Genomic DNA, 21,539 nt, shown 5'->3' on the forward strand with positions numbered 1-21,539 from the left:
TGCACATACTTGTGTTACAATAAAATCACTGCGTAATGCACACACATAATGAATGCTAAAAAACAAATGTTGTCAATTGGAACAATACTGATTGTCTAGTTACTTCAGCGTTTAATGTTGGTGGTCAAACCAGCTTTCTGTGCTCTAGCGCCACCAGTTGTGCTGGTGTAGTTAACTGCAGCAGCTCCTGACACGTGATCCAAAGCTCATATTTTACTGGTCATGGCATTTCATCGCCGGGCGAAGAAAAAAAAACAACACACTCACCGTAAAATAATAACCTCGCTTTGCCGAAGCTTGAATGTTCACTCCAGGTGTGAATCGCTTCATAGGAATCGCTTATTTTGATTAAAAGTGTTAATCGCGGCGAGAAAAACGGCAAAATTTCGTGTTTGGTGTGCAAAGGTCTTTAGCCAGTAAATTTAATGTGAGACACATGATAAGACACAGTGGCATCATGTAGGAGTTGTACCTGTATCGCTTAGGCTCTCAGATTCATTGGCTGTGCTGAGGTGTATGGAATCTGCTTTGGAATTACTCTTAGAGGCTGAGGAAGACTCCCTGTCCTGGGACATAGCTCCAGAGGTGGTCTGTCCACCTGCAATCTTTTGCTTGAGTTGATTAATGTGTTGACCATGCAGACTGCTCTTACGACAACACTGTGACTTCATCTAAGAAAGAACAAGAGAATAGTTAGGAAAGTGAAAAAGAGGATAAAAATATTAAGACAAGCAAAAGAGCAGAGGACAACACACTGAGGGAACATGATCAACATCAAGTACTGTCTTGGGCCCTCTTAAAGGAAGTATAAGGCGTTTGGGGTGGGCGTTTTTCAACCGCTTTATTTTCTAAAATCGAGTGGTCGGTTCCCAGTACCTTTCTCACCTCAATAGACGCGTTTCCACTATCGGACCAGTTGCATTCCCACTGTCACTTCCGGGGCTTCATCGTGCCCCCTTGGTGCTTTCTTGGAGCCAACGGTCAATGTCCTTTGGGGACTGAGGCCAAACAAGCCCACCTGGCGATTGAGGCTAACTGGGGATTAATGAGGGGTCAATGTCAAAGGCGGAGTTTCACAGAACTTGCCAGGTTGTGTATCCAGCTGCCAACGGTACAGGTTTGGTCAAAATTAAAACATTGCGGGTACAGTATAACTCCGTCGGACAAATGGACAAAGCGGTACCCAAAGAAAGAACTTTCCATGGTTCGAGATCATGGACGGTGTGCTGGGACATCGTCCCGCTGTTAGTGGAGAGACCACTCGGGACACCATGGCAGTTACAGTCGGTGAGTTGTCAATGCTAATTTATCTTGCTAGCTGGGTAATGTTTACAAATGATATAAACTCGATATTCTAGATAACTAGATCACAGGATAACAGGATACCTCAGCTTGAGTTTCCCTCTTGCTTCTGAAATGGGCGGGGTGTGTGACGTTGGCACCAGGGCGAATATTAAGGGTGGGTTTTAGGGCAACGCTGCGGGGCTATTGGCCCGATGGTGGGAACGCAGATAGTTTTTGGCCTTGCGTCTATTGGCCCCGGCTGGCTAGCTGATAGCCCTGGCTTGCACTGGCCGATAGTTGAAAAGCGGCTAATGTTGTCTGAGCTCACATAGAGGTTCCCTATTTTAATTAGACAGTTAAAAAAACACTCATTGATTGGGAAACCCCCATTTTTGTTCTGCAGAGATATCAGTATTTTATAAAATACTGATATCTGCGACAGAATAGTTTTGCATTCTGTCGCAATAGCTTTCGTTCCCTCTCAATAAGTTTTGCGTTCCTTTTGCAATAATTTTTTGCGATTTCAATGATTGTGATTTTATTTCCAAAGTTTTGGTTTTCCTGTATTATTACAATGGTTTTACTGTGCCTATCATTGTTCAACTACAGTTACTGTAGTAAAACCATGGTTATTGGTTAATTATTAAGAGATGACTGCAAGGGAACGCAAAGCTATTATGAGGGAACACAAAACATATTGCGAGGGAATGCAAACTATTGTAAAGGAATGCAAAATATGAGAAAATAAAATTTTAAGTCGAGACGGGTTGAAGAGATGAGAGAGACAAGGAACACAGGGATACTGACCAGTGCAGAGTTAAGACCGCCAAAACCTCTACTGGACAGTTTTTTCTTCTTCCTCTGAGAGTCTCCACCTCCCTGCTGCTCCTCCTCCAGTGGACTTAGCCCCGCCCCCACTAACCTGTCAATCAAACAACAGCAGAGACTGTCAGTTCAGCTCTAACAATGGCAGTACGATAGGAGGAAGCAAAAGAGAGATCAGAGAGAGAACTAGGTTCAGAAGCCTCTCTGCGGTCTCAAATCGATGCCTGCGAAGAAAAAAAAATGTGGTCTCCACACCTCACAGTTGAGGAACTGCGATCAAACGGCCATCCTGCCACTGTTCAAGGGCAGTTGCTGGATAAAAAGCCCTGCGTGAACTACCAGGGGAGATTCCTGCTACAAAAGAGGGGCCCGCATCTTTGAAAAGACACAGCGAGCTGTTTGAGCGCACTGCGTTTGTATTTGACACTATTGTTCTGGGTGAATACCAGAGCTCTCGTGGTTGTATATCCATATCAGCGAGGCAGTGCAAACTCTCTTGGCTCTGAACGAGGGCTGGGAGAGAATTTCCTTGAATTTCCCTGGAAACCTGCCTATCAGACTGCACAAACACAAGACGGTGGCACTCACATAAAAGATTACCTTCCACCCTCTAGCAGGGCAAAGCGCTAGTGTGCAGTCAATCACATGAGCTGGAAAGGCATTGTTTAATCGCTGTTAGACATAACATGAGAGACTGTTTGATTGAGATTTTGTTTGCTGTAATGTTTTTCAGTTTACATAATCCCAAAATAAAATATTATTGCTCAGAGATCACTCTTTCATTGTTCAGGAAACTCAATAGAGGTCTAAGTTATGTTTCATTTTAGTAACTGATGAGATTGAGCAAATGAGATTATTGTTGACATGCAGTAAGAGTATAGCAATGTCAAATTAATGTGGATAGCATATCAAAGCATAGTTTGATCTTGGAAGAATTTGATGGGATCACTTGAATTCATATAAAAATCTCTGGGGGGAACTCACTGAAAGTAAGTTGTGGCAACTGATAGCATTTGCACATGCTGTCTGCACTGTTTAAGCACCTGATTCACTAAAGGAATTATGTAAATCAGTTACTGCCGCAAACACGCCCACAAATTGGTGCTGAACACAATTTGCATAACGCATTAGAGCGCAACAGTGCCTGCTCACTTTACAGCCGTCTTGGTTTTGGAAGCATTTTCCCCATTAATTTTTTCCATAGGGATGTCATAAAATACTTCATAAAAGAGTTGTAAACCATGAACCAAACCAACCAGCTCCAAGGAGAATCACAACATTACAAACCTTGATTTGAAGCTAAACAAGTATTTGAAAATCAACCAAATATACAAAGGTACAAGGCTGTGAACTTAAAGTATTTAACTAGGGAATGAACTACAATCCCTACAATCCCATTGCGAATAATGAAATTAAAATAAAAACAATGTAAAAATATAAAACTCTTAATTTGAAGTTGTTGATTATAAGTATAGAAACAATATATTTTGAGTTTACTGCAAAGTATTCAGATATACAGAAATATATAAGTAGTTAAAGCATATAAGGACAGAAACTTGGGTGGTTGCTGCAGAGCTCTTTTGGCGCACTTTGTTTTTGTTGCTATGCATGATTTTTGAAATAATGTGAAATAATGTGGACTGATGACTTCAACAGAAGCATCTACCGTTAAAAACTTCAGAGCTCATGGTAGATCTGTCTTTAAAGGTTTATAAATTATCATAAAAAAATCTATTCATGTTTGGAGAAAATGAATAGAATTTTTACTTCTGAAACCAGACTGTTGCACTCTATTCCCTATTTTGAGGAATACAATCAGACTGGCTGCGTTTTGTGCTGGGAGAGCATCTGTGTCTACTAGTGCCTTTATATTGTAGCAATGCATGTGTGTGTGTGCAAGAATGTGTGTGTGATTGACAGGACAGAGGCAGCCGTTGAGTGTGTTTGGGCCCCGTGAGGTAGACCCTACCGTGACACGAACTGACAAACACAACGTGACATGTCCCCTCTCGGAGCACGCTTACGGCGGCTAATTAAACACAACTCTCTGTCTATCTTAAACACACACACACACACATTGGGTTTCTATCACCATAAGGTATAACAGGCACAGACACACGCGTCAGATACAAACACACACACATACAGGAAGTCAGCTTGAGTTATTACCTACTGACCCACTGCCCTCAATCACATGACGCTCAATAGAAAGCAGCAAGTAACAATTGCATATCTTTACACATAGCGTCTCCAGCACTAGAAAACCACTGAATTCTGTCTTTTAACAGCGTCTCATTATACGATGCAGTGTCACTCTGAGATACCCACAAGTCCAACACCAGCACTGACAACATGTATGATCATAAAACAAACCAAAACAGCATAACAGCAGAAAATCTAGTGTGAATTTCAACAATGAAGAATCTGTCTGCTAGCCTGTTAAATGCTACTACTCACATTTCCCTCCTTTATACGGTCAATGCAAAAACACTCACATGCACACAAGTTTGCCTCTATTGAACTCATAAGTGTGAATTTGATTCATGAGCAGCTTAAATTGGAATTTGAATCTAATTACAGAAATTCAACACAGTCACACAACAAATCAAACTTTACAACAAAAATGATTTACATCATTCTTTTTGACTAAAATGTATATTTATTACCTGATATGTAGAATACAATTAATGTTGTTTGGCTCCAGTTTGAACTTTGAGGCATTTTCAAACTTTGGGGTAAATTAAAGCTTTCTGAGAAATGAAAGTGTTCTTTTATCATAAATCATAAAGAGAAAAGTCATTTGTTAAACGTATAAAGCTAATTTCTATAGGTTGCATTTCAAACATTGATATTTAATAATCTAATGTTAGTGGAAATACCTCATATGTTGTGTGTATAACAACATGTTTATGGGTAATTCGTACTGAAATATTAAAGATATACAGCAATTACTAATAACTTTACTATTAAGGTACTGCCTAAATCAATTTCTGCAGAAAGGTTTGGTTTTTCCGTTCAATGATTTTAAAATAATGTCTAAATTCCATCCTTGTTCCTAGTCGTTATCCCTTCAGCTGTCACAGAAACACAAACAGATGTAAACATAAACATAATTAATGATTTAAATGTATTCTACATAAATAATATTATTTTAGAAACATGTGTAACCCAATTAATGTACTCAAAATTAATTAACTTAATTGAAAGTCAGTAACTGTAATCTGATTATGTAATGTGTTACACTACAATCTGTCTTTAAAAGTAATCAGATTACAGTAAATAAATACTTTGTAAACAGATTACACCCAACACTGGTTGCTAAGGTAAAGCTGTGATAATACAATGGTATATGCATATGCTAATCATTCAGTTCCATGGTATACACTATATCTGTATACTCTACCATCATACTAGCACTTTTGTAGTAACAACCACTGTACTTTACTGTAACTATGGTATTGTGGCTGAAATTATAGTTACCATGATACATTTTTGTGAGGGATGTCTACACTTATTACATGTTTATATAATTAAATACAACAGCAGCAACTGTCATTACAGCTCCACAAATAATTACACATTAATTACATTGTTCATAATTTTTATTCAATAATTATATATGTAATTACTCTGCATACCTTATTGTAAAATTCCCAGAACAAAAAGCAGCTGCCTACTTGTATCATATTTATAAACACACAATAACACATACAGTGATAAATTTCAGTGAGTGTGTGTGTGTGTGTGTGGTGTGTAAACATGACCTCCTCCTCTACTGGCCTGCCCTGACCTCAGTGCTAAACGACAGGAATCTGTCACATATCTGGCAATGCAATAGATTAAAAGAGAATTCACAGCGCTACATTAACAGCCACGGTCTGTTGAACCTCTCCGGCTGCTGTGGGACAGTCATACCATTCACATCAGCGACAGACACAGAACAGGTTTTTGCACTAAGTGCAACAGTGACCGCCCACAGCCGTCTTGGTTCCAGAAGTTTTTTCCGCATAATTTTTTTCCATAGGTATTACAAAAACGTATTAAGTATAGAGTTCTAAGCCATGAACCAAACCAACCAGCACAAAGGTGAATGACAACATTATAAATTTTGTTTAGAAGCAAAAGCGTTCATGAAAATCTTTTATGTTGGATAGGCCCGTCGCAATTGTTAAATAATCACCTGATTGTGATTATATGAGATAACCACAATTATTGTGCCTTTCATATAAAATCACATTTTACTGTCCAAATAAGGCAAAAATATATAAATAAGCAAAAATAGAAATGTTGTTGGCACCAACAGTCATGCCACGGTCCAAATCACTGAGATCACATTTTTTCCCCATTCTGATGTTTAATGTGAACATTAACTGAAGCTCATGACCCGTATCTGCATGATTTTATGCATTGCACTGCTGCCACACAATTGGCTGATTAGATAATCACATGAATAAGTAGATGTACAGGTGTTCCTAATAAAGTGCTCAGTGAGTGTATATCCCTATTTTATAATATGATTCCAAGTTAAATTTGAATAAATGACTTCTTAAAGGAATAGTTCACCCAAAAATGAAAATTCTCTCATCATCTACTCACCCTCATGCCATCCCAGATGTGTATGACTTTTTTTCTTCTGCAGAACACAAAGATTTTTAGAAGAATATTTCAGCTCTGTAGATCCTCACAATGGATGAATGGGTGCCAAAATTTTGATGCTCCAAAAATCACACAAGTCAGCATAAAAGTAATCCATAAGACTCCATATCTTCAGAAGTGATATGATAGGTGTGGGTGAGAAACAGATCAATATTTCAGACCATTTTTGCTAGAAATTCTTCTCCCTGCCCAGTAGAGGGCGCATGCATACAGACTCACCAAAAACACAAGAAGAAGAATGTTAAAGTGAAAGTGGAGATTGACTGAGCAGGGAGGAGAACTTATAGTAAAAATGGACTTACATATTGATCTGTTTCTCACCCACACCTTACTTTTTTGTAAACTTTTATTCTGACCTATGTGATTTTTGGAGCTTCAAAATTTTTTCACCCATTCACTTGCATTGTATGGACCAAAAGAGCTGAGATATTCTTCTAAAAATCATCATTTGTGTTCTGCTGAAGAAAGAAAGTCATACACATCCGAGATGGCATAAGAGTGAGTAAATTATATGAGAATTTTCATTTTTTGGTGAACTATTCCTTTAAGGTTTATGGGTAATACAATTTGTATGACAATTAATCGCCATAATCGCAATTATTTGTAAGACAATTGATTGTCAGCCGAATTTCACAAACATAATGAACTACTCTTTCCATGAAGCCAATGAGGTAATCGAATAAAAAAGGATGGTATAATATAAAACCATTGACTTGCTGTCATTGATTCTAAGTATAAAATATATTTTAAGTTTATTGCAATATGTTCAAATATACAAAAAAAATATATGTTACAAATATATGACTCGAAAGCTTTTTTGCCTTAATTCCCATTTTCATGGCAACAGCACACACTGTGATTGGTGGATCTCTCTTCACAGTTATGGATAGTGTAGTTCTTCAACAGGAATTGGGCAAATATGTACTACAATCCCATGAAGCATTGCAAATGACATAACCAAATGAAAAAAGATGGAAAAATATTAAACCAGAAACTGCGTATATAAAACATCAGTTAAATAACACAAAATATACTCTTACTGTATCATTGCTGAACCTCGGAGATCATGATTTTATATTTTAGCATTAAAAAGTCGATTTCCATATGAAGAGAATAACTAGGATTTTTACTTTCAGAATCCTACTGTTGCACTCAATTGACAGGGCAGTGTATATACACAGATTTTAGATACTGTCCTGGCTCACAAGCTTGGACTATGCATTTACATACAGTGAATCCAAATACAGTGCAGAAGATACAAAGACACAGCCAACTGCTTTGTCCTGCCAAATGCATGTAATGCAATTCAGGTCCAGTGCTGATTAGGAAAGATACGGCATGACTTGACTTCCTCAGTGAGGTCATATGAGTTCTCCTGTCTCCTGTTTATGGTTTAAGGAGTTGTCTGCTGGGTTGTGCAGATATGGGAGGTTTATCTGTTGTGTGTGTGCATGAGAAACAAGCAAGGAGGACAGAGGAACGGGAGTTACTTACTTGACTTTTTTCTGGGGTTCTGTAAAGGTCCCGGGGCCAAGGCCAGGAGCTGATTTACGTTTGCGTGGTCTGCCAGGCCCTCGACGTGCAGGACTACGTGGAGTCTCCTCTTTCCTGAAGGAAAACATTTACAGTTTATCCAAAATGTCATTCTAAACTCTATAAGCTGTTTTTTTTTTTTTCAGTCAAACACAAAAGTAGATTTTTTTTTGCAGAAACCTTTGTAGAAGACTATACAATTATCATAAAAGTAGTCCATACAACTCATGCACTAAGTCAAATGATAGATTTGTGTGAGGAACAGACCTAAATTTAAGACTCAATATAATCTTTCCCTTTGCTAAAGCTCGTATCTAACCAACATTTACAGTCAGAATTCCAAAGTTGTGCATTATATTCGGTTTTTATCCAATACCATTTTCAGTGTTAGGTATAATCTGATAACAAAGTAACTATCAAAATTATCCTTTTAGTACATTTAGTACATTACATTTGAAATTCTTATTATCATATTGCAGTTACTGTCTTTAGTTAATTGCTTTTAAGTACATTATTTAGGTTTCACTTATTAAAAAAATTATATTATGTAGAATACATTTAAAAAGTAATTTTCATATGTATATTTGAAGTCAGAAGTTTACATACACCTTGGCCAAATACATTTAAACTCAGTTTTTCACAATTCCTGACATTTAACTGTAGAAAACATTCCCTGTCTTAGGTCAGTTAAGATGACTACTTTATTTTAAGAATGTGAAATGTCAGAATAATAGTAGAGCTTTTATTTCTTTCATCACATTCCCAGTGGGTCAGTAGTTTACATACACTTTGTTAGTATTTGGTAGCATTGCCTTTAAATTGTTTAACTTGGGTCAAATGTTTTGAGTAGCCTTCCACAAGCTTCTCACAAAAAGTTGCTGTAATTTTGGCCCATTCCTCCAGACAGAACTGATGTATTCGAGTCGGGTTAGTAGCCTCCTTGCTAGCACAAGCTTTTTCAGTTCTGCCCACAAATTTTCTATTGGATTGAGGTCAGGGCTTTGTGAGGGCCACTCCAATACCTTGACTTTGTTGTCCTTCAGCCATTTTGACACAACTTTGGAGGTATGCTTGGGGTTATTGTCCATTTGGAAGACCCATTTGCGACTGAGCTTTAACTTCCTGGCTGATGTCTTCAGATGTTACTTAAATATATCCACATCATTTCCCTTCCTCATTATGCCATCTATTTTGTGAAGTGCACCAGTCCCTCCTGCAGCAAAATACCTTCACAACATGATGCAGCCTTTCAGGTTATGTCGATATAGGACTCATTTACTGTGGATATAGATACTTGCCTACCTGTTTCCTCCAACATCTTCACAAGGTCCTTTGCTGTTGTTCTGGGATTGATTTGCACTTTTCGCACCAAACTACGTTCATCTCTAGGAGACAGAATGCGTCTCCTTCCTGAGCGGTATGATGGCTGCGTGGTCCCATGGTGTTTATACTTGCGTACTATTGTTTATACAGATGAACTTGGTACATTCAGGAGTTTGGAAATTACTCCCCAGAATGAACCAGACTTATAGAGTTCCACAGTTTTTTTTTTCTGAGGTCTTGGCTGATTATTTTTTGATTTTCCCATGATGTCAAGCAAATAGGCACTGAGTGTGAAGGTAGGCCTTAAAATACATCCACAGGTACACCTCCAATTCAGTACACCTCCTATCAGAAGCTAATTGGCTAATTGTCTAAAGGCTTGACATCATATTCTGGAATTTCACAAGCGCTTAAAGGCACAGTTAACTTAGTGTATGTAAACTTCTGACCCACTGGAATTGTGATATAGTCAATTAAAAGTGAAACAATCTCTCTGTAAACAATTCTTGGAAAAATGACTTGTGTCATGAACAAAGTATATGTCCTAAATGACTTGACAAAACTAAAGTTTGCTAATTTGAAATCTGTGGAGTGGTTAAAAAATGAGTTTTAATGACTTCAACCTAAGTGTATGTAAACTTCTGATTTCATTTGTATGTCTTGTACAAGAGTTAATGCAGAGAAACATGTTGAGTTTATGACTTGTGTGTGACAATGAACAAGGAGAAAATGTTGACATTATTTTAAAGGGGTCATGTCATGACCAGTCCAATTTTCCTTGATATTTTGACATGTAAGAAGACTTTCTACCACTTTCTACTTTCTAATAAAACATACTGTAAATTTCAGAACTCAGAACTTAATCCCCAATGCAATAAAAGTATTTATTGAAACCAAGCTGCAAAAAAGCCTCGTTCTCTACTTCCGCAACTTCCCTACATCATTTGGGGGCATATTAATTCATGATGCCTCTACAGCAAAAAAAACATCAATGCCTACTCCACATCATCGCACCCTTGGCCCCACCCAATGGTGCTTCAGTTCGTATACTCAGAGAGAAGGACAAACTTGGCCTACTGTGGCCTAACTATTCCTGAACACCAAAGGGGACCCATCTAGGCTATTTTGAATGATTTTTAAAAATTATTATTTACGCAATGGCTTGAGGCTGTCTACATCGGCGTGTAGACATGAACTTTCTAAACCATTTATTTCTGTTGTCGGCAGTTGTAGCGCCAATGCATGCAGTGTGAATTGGAATGGGACATCCGTTTACTGTCGGCACAATGCTGCACTACAAGGGACGCACCGCAATGGACGCCTCCGTGGTAGACAGCATCATTGATTATAATGGGTTCTATTGCTTTTGAAGCAACATGACGCAACTCTCACTTCTGCTGTAGACAGTTGTGCTTGAGATGAGCAGTTTAATAAATTCGGATGCAATGTGTTGGATGTGCATTTTGCGTAAACCCTGAAATTTAGTTTTATAATGTTGACGGGCTTGTTTCCTTCACTTCTGATTGAGTTTCAAATATGGCTGATTTTGAGGGGCTGCATGCTATTAGCCACTCAGAACAGTGGGTTTACATTGAAGTTTTAAGGAGGTGCTTAGGCCAAAACCGAACGTTCCCCTTCTGTCACTCACCCGATGTTTTGTCGATGTAGTGACACTAGGGGTTGCCCTTGGGAGCCCCAAACACCTCTGATCTTTGAGAAAAGGCCAATGGGAATTGGCGAGTGGAATTTGCATGCCACTCCCCCGGACATACGAGTATAAAAGGATCTGGCTTGCAACCACTCATTCAGATTTTTTCTTCGGAGCCGAGCGATTGTGTTTCATCGAGCTGAATTCCTCCGCTGATCCATTCACCTCTACAAAAGCTGTTGGATTTATGGCGCATTACAACGGCTTCTCCCCCTCTTGCGCCGGTTGAGTGCAGAGAATGCCCCTGGGCGCTTCAGCAGCCTAAAAGAGTATATTCTTCCTCTAAAAGAATATATTTCCCTTCTAAAAGAGTGGCACTCACGGAGAGCATCTTTTTAAAGATGCCTTTCCGTTTGTGTATATTTCCTGGTTGCGATCGTTACCTCTCCGCTTCCCACGGCCATGATCGATGCCTCACATGCTGGGGACAGTGTTCACGGACGGATCATGTTCTCACTGCGAGAGCATGATTATGGCAATATTGCAATCACGGCTTTCATTGCTCAGAGGGAAAGCCACCCCAGTGGCTCCTCGCCACAGTCCTTCTACCTACGGGTTTGAGGGCGCATTGGTTAGCACTGGGAGCGATTTGGGGATTTCAATGGGAGCCGCTCTGTTGGGAAACCCCCTGTGGACCTCCCATTCCCCAGCACACTCATTTGCCCCAGCAAGTTTTGCAATGGGACCGCAGGCTCGTCTCAGGGCAAGTTCACGATCTCATTCGCGGCTCGCGAAGTGGATGAGCTTTTGATTACAGCATTGGAGAGCGGGCCATGCGCAGCTGACAGCCTGAACCCTCGCGGCCCGTTGATTGGTTCTGGGGCCCCGAGCACCGCTCACGGCTGCACCCCGCCCCCGTACCTTTCTTCCCGGAAGTGCGTGATGAGCTTACGCGATCGTGGTGGGCACCTTTTACTGCCTGGACACGGCCTCTGAGCTTCTCCGCTCTCACTACCCTCGAAAGAGGGGCTGCCAGGGGGTACTCGGCGATTCCCCAGGTGGATAAGGCGATTACGTTGCACCTGTGCCCGCAGAGCACCGCCGCCTGGCGGAGCCATCCGAGACTCCCGTCCAAGGCCTGTAGGTTTAAGTCATCACTGGCGACTAAGGCCTACAGTGCCGCTGGACAGGCCGCCTCCGCCCTGCACGCCACGGCTCTCCTGCAAATGCACCAACCTGAGGCGCTCAGAGAACTGCATGAGGGTAGTTCTGACCCGAGATCGATGCATGAGCTGCGCTTGGTGACTGATCCCACCCTCCGGGCGACAAAGGTCACGGCGTGGTCTCTCGGGCAGGCGATGTCCTGGTGGTCCAGGAGCGCCAACTTTGGCTCAACCTGGTCGAGTCAAGGGAGGCTGACAAGGTACAATTCCTTGATGCCCCCATCTCCCAGGTTGGCCTATTCGGTGACACCAGTGAGGAAGCAGACGGAGGCCATCCAACATATCCTGCCCCGGCACAGCTCAAGATCCCGCACCCCGTCTGCTCATCACCAAGGGCATCCCCCTGCGGTGACACCAGCTCTGCCACAGCCTGCCCCAGCAGGCCGGCCCCGACCCCTGGCTACGAGGCACACAGAGGTCTGCCCGTCTTGCACTGCCAGTCCACATAACACAGTTCAGTTAGTCATGGCATTTTGTATAGGGACCCCTAGTGTCACTACATTGACACAACGTCGAGTGAGTGACAAAAGGGGAACGTCTCGGTTACTGTCGTAACCTCCGTTGCCTGATGAAGGGAACAAGACATTGTGTCCCTCCTGCCACAACACTGAACTATCCGCTGAAATGGCCGGGACCTTGTCTCGGCTCCACAGCACAAAACCTGAATGAGTGGTTGCAAGCCAGCACGTATGTCCAGGGGAGTGGCATGCAAATTCCACTCGCCAATTCCCATTGGCCTTTTCTCAAAGATCAGAGGTGTTTGGGGCTCCCAAGGGCGACCCCTAGTGTCACTACATCGACACAACGTCTCGTTCCCTCCATCAGGGAATGGAGGTTACGACAGTAACCGAGACGTTTCAGACAGAGGGCCAGAGACAAGGTGGAAAATGATCATATATTACTTTAATGCTAAAAATTTGTACTAACATTATCAGTGGCCCTCAGAGAAGATAATAAAACCATAAAAAAGAGCATTTCATGACCCCTTTAATTTTATAGAGCAGAAAAACAAAATCTTTTCCGTAAAAATAGTTTTAGAAAGTAGCTTAAAAGTAAAGTAATAGGGGGGGCCTGGGTAGCTCAGCGAGTATTGACGCTGACTACCACCCCTGGAGTCACAATTTCGAATCCAGGGCCTGCTGAGTGACTCCAGCCAGGTCTCCTAAGCAGAGGTGTGTAGTAACACACTACATTTACTACATTTACTTGAGTAACTTTTGGGAAAAAAATTTACTTTTAGAGTAGGTTTAAAAGTGGGTACTTCTTACTCTCACTCAAGTAAATTTCTAATGATTTTTTTTTACTTTTACTTCTTTACAATGGGTGGCATTCCTGTCATTACATTACTGGGTTTAATTTTAATTAATGTGTAATTTATTGAGAGATTACTGAATGGGACTTTTACGAGAGCAGAAGTTCACACAGAGGCGTGCTCTGCTGTCACAGACTGTCACTCAAGTCATCCGTGCTGCAGCATCATGCTCTTCAAACAAAATGAAACACTTTCTTCGCTCCGCACACGGAAAAAAAGAATAGTTTCATCATTCAAAGCCTTCATTTAACACCAAGACAAGCAGATATTTAAAGATTAAAATCACAGCTTCAACTTAAGGCAGCACGCTGAGGTAAGTTTTGGCTCTAATGATAACACAGGCTTTTCTGTGTAATGAGATGGTAATTTTCAGTATGATTCTGTAAATATGGGATCCTATGACATCAGTTTTTAAGTGTACTTTTTTTAAATCAGTGCAGCAATATATCAGTGCGCTTTGTCCCGCATCTCGCATGTCATGAGCAGTATTTACGCATTTACCCTGCACCCTCGTGGCGGTACTGGAAACTAGCGCAGCTACTTCAGGCGGATTAACTATAAATACATGTAAACATCCAAGTTAAGTGTAAATAAATGCCTTGGCTCTGCTGTTCGTGTGATTGACAACTTGAGCATGAACAGACAAAATTTCTGCGCATGCACAGCGAGGTGTGCGGGGCGCACGCGTGAGAGAAATGTGCAGGCGCGAGGCAATCATATGGCGAAGAGAGTGGCTGTGTCCGAAATTGTTCACTCGTTCACTATTTCCTATATAGTGAATGGCAGTTAGTGCACTATACCTCAGCAGTGAGTGAATGAAATGAGTGAGTGAATTCGGACACTGACGTATACACAAAGCGTCAGATCTCTGGGGCTGTCACACAAACAACATCACATATAAACTTTTAAAATACTTGGGCCTTACTTGTTATTCTTATTAAATAATATATTAATACAATAAATCTTCATTCTCTTTGTCATTTTTAACATATACGTGTGTTAATATAAAGAGTAAACACATTTGATCAAATAAAGAGTACATTTTAAAATGTATCTTTATGTTTTGCCTCTCTATATGTTATTATGTTATTTTAATCAAGTAATGATTTGTCAAAAAGTAATTTAATACATTCAACATGAAAGAAAACATTGCAGGAGTGAAGGAAGCAGTAAACTCCCAGCTCGTACGTCTTCCCCATGGTGGATTGTGGGAAATTAACCGTCGTCGAGTGTACATCAAATGTACGCTCGAAATTAGAGTGCATTGTGGGTAATAATGAGTGAACAAAAGTAAGGAACGAGTGGCTCACTCAGAATTCAGACAATCCTACAAAATGGCGGACACTCTAAATAGTGCACTGTACAGTGGATAGGGGGCGGTTTCAGACATAGCGTGTGTTCCACGACCGGGGTTGGTGCTCTACGCACTAGGCTGCGTACTCTGCGTTTAGAAAGCAGCAGTACTGCTGTACAGAACTAATGAACTAAATTCTTTCGACACTGAAAACTGTAACTACACTGAAATAAGAATCCGCGCAGGACTTTAAAAGCTATGAAATAGCGAAAGAAGGCATTAATAAAGCATGATCTTGCTTTGGTTTATATTTCAGCATTATATATAATATCCTTGTGGGACATTTTCACGTTTTCACTGTAATAATTACTCGAAATGTTTCCAAACCTCTCTTATTGACAAATTCATCCAGATAGTTCACCCAAAAATTCAAAATCTCATAATTTACTCACCTTCATGCCGCCCCAGATGTGTATGACTTTCTTTCATCTGCTGAACTCAAATGAAGATTTTTAGAAGAATTTCTCAGCAATGTAGGTCCATATAATGCAAGTGAATGGGTGGCGACATTTTAAAGCTAAACAAAATCACATAAGTCAGCATAAGAGTAATCCATAAGACTCCAGTGGTTCAATCAATATCTTCAGAAGTGATGTGATAGTTCAGAAGTGATGTGACTTGTGTTTTTGGTGATTCACATTCTCTGCATATTGCCCCCTGCTGTCTAGCAAAAAATGACAAATATTGATCTGTTTCTCACCCACACCTATCATATCATTTCAGAAGATATGGATTTAACTACTGGAGTCTTATGGATTACTTTTATGCTGCCTTTATGTGCTTTTTGGAGCATCAAAATTGTGGCCTACAGAGCTAAAATGTTCTTTTAAAAATCTTAATTTGTGTTCTGCAGAAGAAAGGAAGTCATACACATCTGGGATGGCATGAGGGTGAGTAAATGATGAGAGAATTTTCATTTTTGGGTGAACTACCCTTTTAAAGTGATAGCTCAGCCATAATTTTATATTCTGTCATTATTTCCCTACCCTCATGTTGTTCCAAACCAGTGTGACATTTTGCATTATGTGGAACACAAAATATGTTAGACAGAATTTTAGGGACTGACAGTCTCACTCACCATTCACTTTCAAAATATGGAGAAAAAAAACGTTCACTGAAAGTAAACAGTAACTCAGGCAAACATTCTGTCTAATATCTCCTTATTGTGTTGTATGGAAGAAAGTCATACGGGTTTGGAACAACATGATGGTGAATGATAACAGAATTTCCATTAATAATAATACTAATTCTGTAATACATATTAAATGTGTATTATGTAATGGAATATAGGGGAGTTAACATCTATTATGTCATTTGTGAAAGTAACGAGTTACTCACTACTTGAGCACTCTTTTAATTGGATACTTTCTTACTCTTACTCAAGTAATTATTTATGATAGTACTTCTACTTGAGTAATTTTTTAAGTAATTGTACTTTTACTTGAGTACAGTTTTTGACTACTCTACCCACCTCTGCTCCTAAGCAACCAAATTGGCCTGGTTGCTAGGGAGGGTAGAGTCACACGGGGTGACCTCCATGTGGTTGCGATTAGTGGTTCTCGCTCTCAGTGGGGCGCATGGTAAGTTGGGCGTGGATCGTGGAGAGTAGCATGAGCCTCAACATGCTGTGAGTCTCCGCAGTGTCATGCACAACGAACCACGTGATAAGATGCGCGGACTGACAGTCTCAGAAGCAAAGGCAACTGAGACTTGCACTCCGCCACCTGGATTGAGGTGAGTAACCGTGCCACCACAAGGACCTACTAAGTAAAGGGAATTGGGCATTCCAAATTGGGAGAAAAGGGGATAAAAAAAATAAAATAAATAAAAGTAACGTAATTAGTCACGTGATTACTTTTCCAATGGCATAATTAGTAATGTAATCTGATTACAATTTTACAGAAGTAATTGTGTAGACATTTGTAGTGGATTACACTTTTTGAGTACATTACTCAACACATCATTTTTTTTTTTTTTGTCCTTATTTGAGCTTGACAGACGGGGTTCAAAAATCTCTAGTTTTGTGTTCCACAGAAAAAATAACAACATGCGAGTTTGGCATGACATATTTTGCATGAACAGTTCCTTGACTAAACAGTATACAGTACACAACTTAAGCAGGGATGACACTATTTTGACTGAAGTCTTGTGTTCAGGGGTGTCTGACTGTTTTTTTCATGAAGAGGCTTTAAGTTATTAATAGTTAAGTAATTTTGAACACAGTCTTTAATCTGCTGCTTACTGGTGATCGTGTTTCCTCTGGAGTTTGGCCAGTTCCTTCTGTTTCTCTTTGTAACGCTGTTGAAGCTCTGCTAGTCTCACACGCATCTCTAGCTCTGGACCATCCATACTGTCCATAGCACCTTTCGCTGGACACACCTGGAACAACAAAATAAAACAGCTCAAGTCTTGGATGATATCTGGACAGATTCCAGCTCTGAGATAACACATCCTTTCCAACTACCCAAATTTCCATTGTGTAAGTCTAAAGACAACATGAAATGACAAGTGCAATTTTATTGTGTTCACATATTTCCTTTTGAAAAAGGAAGTTGGGGCGGGACATGTCCAATGGCTTTATTTTAAATGGTTAGAAGTCTTTAGTTTGTGTCACAGCAATTATTTGCTACTTACTATTACTCATTTTAGAAAGCTTTTATTGATCAAAAGTTTTGGCATGAGTCACATGAGTCATCAGTATTATTTGTCTGTTTTCTCGGCGTGCACTAGCATACAGATGGCCTCAAAGCTAACAGACATGGACTAACATGGACTGCTTCTGGACAGTGTTTATGTAGGGCTTCTGCTTTGCATAGTAAAGTCTTAACTTGCATCTGTGGGTGCAGCGGCGAATGGTGTTGACTAACAAAGGGTTACTAAAGTAATCCCAAGCCCATGTTCATGATATCCATTACAGATGAATGGCGTTTTTTAAGACAGTGACGTCTGAGGGATCGGAGATCACGCGCATTCAGGAGTGGTTTTTGTCTTGCCCTTTATACACTGAGATTTGCCCAGATTCCTTGAATCTTTTAAATATATTGTGCACAGTAGAGGTTGAAATGCCCAAAAACCTTCCAATTTGTGTTTGGGGAACATTGTTCTCAAATTGGCAAATTGACAAGTCTCGAATGATCTGCTCTTGAAGGACTAGGCTGTGTTTGGAGGCTCCTTATAGACTATGACACGATTGCCTCACCTGTTTAACATCTCTTGTTTCACATTGCCTTGTTATTTTAACTCGTCAAATTGTTACTCTTAAATTGCCCCTGTCTCAACTTTTTTGGAGCGTGTTGCAATCATCTGATTTGAAATTACTGTACATTAGAAAAAAACAAACAATGAAATTCACAAGGTACAACATCTTATAATGTGTAGTTGTAGTGTTTTCAATATAGCAAAGGGTGAATATAATTTACAAATCACTACTTTTTGTTTTTATTCGCATTCTTCCAATTGTTCCAACTTTTTTTGGAATTGGGGTTGTAATATATTTTCTGCAACTTAAACGTGTTTTATGTCCATTATACAAGAAAAAAGTGTCTATTATTATGAAGTTATGTTGCATAAAAGCCATTTAATTGTTCTCATTTGCTATGCATGGGGCTAGCCCTTTATCCTCAATGTTAGTCAACGGAGATCTGGAGAGCATCATGCGCATGTGCAACGAGCATTCAACGATGGCTTGAGGGGCTAGTTTGCCTTTGCCCCGAGCCAATCAAAAGCTTTGATCATATTTATGTCAAGCTGTTGACATGAGCATCGGAAGTAACCGGGTGCAGAGTAGACCTGCGTATTGTCCTTCATTGGAAAGTTTTAAAAGCTAATTTTATTATAATGTGCTGCTAGTTGGATTAGTTAAAGTGCACCGTTCATCATTTCAATGAATTGTATGCCATTGCATTGAGGTGTTGTGTTGTTGGTGCATTGGTTTGTATTAGATTACAATGACTGCTAAATATTGTGAGTCTGTTGTTTTGATTAGTTTTGTTATGCTGTTCATTCGAGTTAGTGAGATAATATGCACACCCTTTGAAGATTTGCCTATTTGTGATATACTTTCACATTTACTTGAGCTTTTTGACGTGGATGTGCACATTTTAGTGGTATTTTGTGCTGAGATTAAATCATTAGGAATGTTTGTATGGCATCATATTCAGAGGTTGCTCTAGAAAAAAGTCTTAATTCGTCACTCTCTGTACAATTTTTGTCATGATCTATTTTTATCAGTCATACTTGTTTTCATTTTATAAGTACTAGGGCATTGAGGGACGTAGCATCCATTTTAATGGCACAAAAATTACAGTAGACAGGCTATTATGATAGAATTTTTGACTCCACTTGTTTGAGTCTGGTAAAACCAGTGAGTTCTAGTGTGAAACTTCTACCTGTCAATCAACCGCTGTGCTAAAATGAGGTTTTTAAACTGTGCCGGTTAAAGCGCATACACACATGCACAAGTTCACAGAATTTCATAGTCCCTGACGTAAACAAAGTGTGACATGAGAAGCACATCTGTGACAGAATTTGGAATTATTTGTCAATGTTTCAAAGATCGGTCAAATAATTGATTGTTAAGTGATTGTGCCCCACACTAAATAATGACCCTGAGACCCCACTGACTGTACGCCAGCATTAGCTTATCTTTACACACATGTAATATGAACTGCTTATGGAAGATGTACATGCCATTTGAAAATCTATATACACAATGTGTTGCTGAAATAATCAAGGATGTGATACCGGCTCGTGGCGAGGCGTCCAGCTGCATTTTCTGCGAAGGTTGATAGTTCTTTGAGCGGGATACTGTTTCTCGGCATCTGTGGCACTGTTCTCCTGTGAGTTTAATTCAAGGGCACGAGCTGCTGCCAAAGTAGCAAGACTCTGTAGGTCGAAAATCCATTGATCCTCTACATTGGGGGGAAAACACAATGGAAAACTATTACTTTTTTCATACTGAGAAATCTACCATGTAAAACAGGCTTGATTAGTTAGCTATTTATTTGACAGCCTTGTTATCAGGAAAAAGTCTAAGTGAATCTTAGAAATATCAGTTCAGGCATGAAACTCTCAATGGCACAAGCTGATAGGTTCTTTAAACTTGTCTGTTAGCCAATCAGCTCACTTACTCACTTACGGCTCATGGTGCAAGTTAATAGGTCCTTTGACGTGTATTCGGGTTGCCAATCAACATTTAAATTTGCTCAGTTTGCAAGTAAGCTGGTTTTACTTCAGCGCTGTGAGTTCCCTGTCTGTCACTCACTCGAATTTGTGTCGATGTAGTGACACTAGGGGTCACTCTTGGGAGCCCGAGACACCTCTGGTCTTTGATAAAAGGCCAATAAAAATTGGCGAGTGGTATTTGCATGCCACTCCCCTGGACATACGGGTATAAAAGGAGCTGGTATGCAACCACTCATTCAGATTTTCTCTTCGGAGCTGAACGGTCATGCTCATTGAGCTGAATTCTACTGTTCATTCACCTCTGCTGGATCTGATGGCGCATTTCAGCGGCTTCTCCCTCCTCTGCACTGGTGCACTGCAGAGAACGCCCCTGGGCACTTCGGCAGAAAACAAAGAGAGTATATTTTCTGATAGAGCCTTTTCCTCTAAAAGAGTATATTTCTCTAAAAGAGCAGCACGCACGGAATGTCTTTCTAAAGACGCGTCTTTTTAAAGATGCCTTTCCGATTGTGTGTTATTCCTGGTTGCGGTCGTTATCTCTCAACTCCGGATGGTCATGATCGCAGTCTTTCATGTCTGGGCGCGACCCACACGGAGGCAGCGTTTGTGGATGGTTCATGTTCTCATTGCGAGAACATGACCATTGCAACGTTGCAGTCGCACCCCAGCGGCTCCCCGCCTCAGTCCTTCTACCTATGGGTACGAGGCCAGTGCGGCAAGCACTGGGGGCGATTTGGGGACGCCAATGGGATCGCCTCCGCCGGGTATCCCCCCGCGGACCTCCCATTCCCCAGCACGCTCGTCTGCCCCAGTCGGGCTTCCGGATGAGTCCGCTGGCTCGTCTCACAGCGAGTCTGGCTTCTTGTTCGGAGCCCGTGAAGATGATGAGCTCTTGAGCACAGCATCGGAGAGCGGGCTTATCCAGTCAGACGCAGAAGCCTCAGCGATTGCCCAGTCACAGGCTGATGCCGAAATGACGGACATGCTTTCCCGGGCGGCCGCGAGCGTCAGGTTAAAGTGGAACCCTCCGCTCTCCCCTGAACCCTCATGGCTTGATGATTGGTTCCTGGGCTCACGGCGCCGCTCAAAGCAGCCACCCCCGCTCCAGTGCCTTTCTTCCCGGAAGTGCATGAGGAGCTGACGAAATCGTGGGAGGCACCTTTTACTGCCTGACCCCGATTCCGCAGTTCCGCCGCT

General features: G+C 40.7%; 1 protein-coding gene across 1 annotated transcript in view; it reads right to left on the reverse strand.

The window, feature by feature from the left end:
• LOC127452142 (BAH and coiled-coil domain-containing protein 1) overlaps positions 1 to 21,539 on the reverse strand; it is a 164,665-nt gene that overhangs the window by 28,455 nt on the left and 114,671 nt on the right. Inside the window, exons 11-15 of the mRNA XM_051717370.1 lie at positions 19,902 to 20,068; positions 17,401 to 17,537; positions 8,260 to 8,373; positions 2,092 to 2,206; positions 473 to 671 (exon numbers count right to left, since the gene is read on the reverse strand). Coding sequence (XP_051573330.1) covers positions 473 to 671; positions 2,092 to 2,206; positions 8,260 to 8,373; positions 17,401 to 17,537; positions 19,902 to 20,068 — 732 coding nt within the window. The remainder of the gene's footprint in view (positions 1 to 472; positions 672 to 2,091; positions 2,207 to 8,259; positions 8,374 to 17,400; positions 17,538 to 19,901; positions 20,069 to 21,539) is intronic.

Source organism: Myxocyprinus asiaticus, chromosome 14 (assembly GCF_019703515.2).
Source record: "Myxocyprinus asiaticus isolate MX2 ecotype Aquarium Trade chromosome 14, UBuf_Myxa_2, whole genome shotgun sequence".
NCBI classification, from domain to species: domain Eukaryota; kingdom Metazoa; phylum Chordata; class Actinopteri; order Cypriniformes; family Catostomidae; genus Myxocyprinus; species Myxocyprinus asiaticus.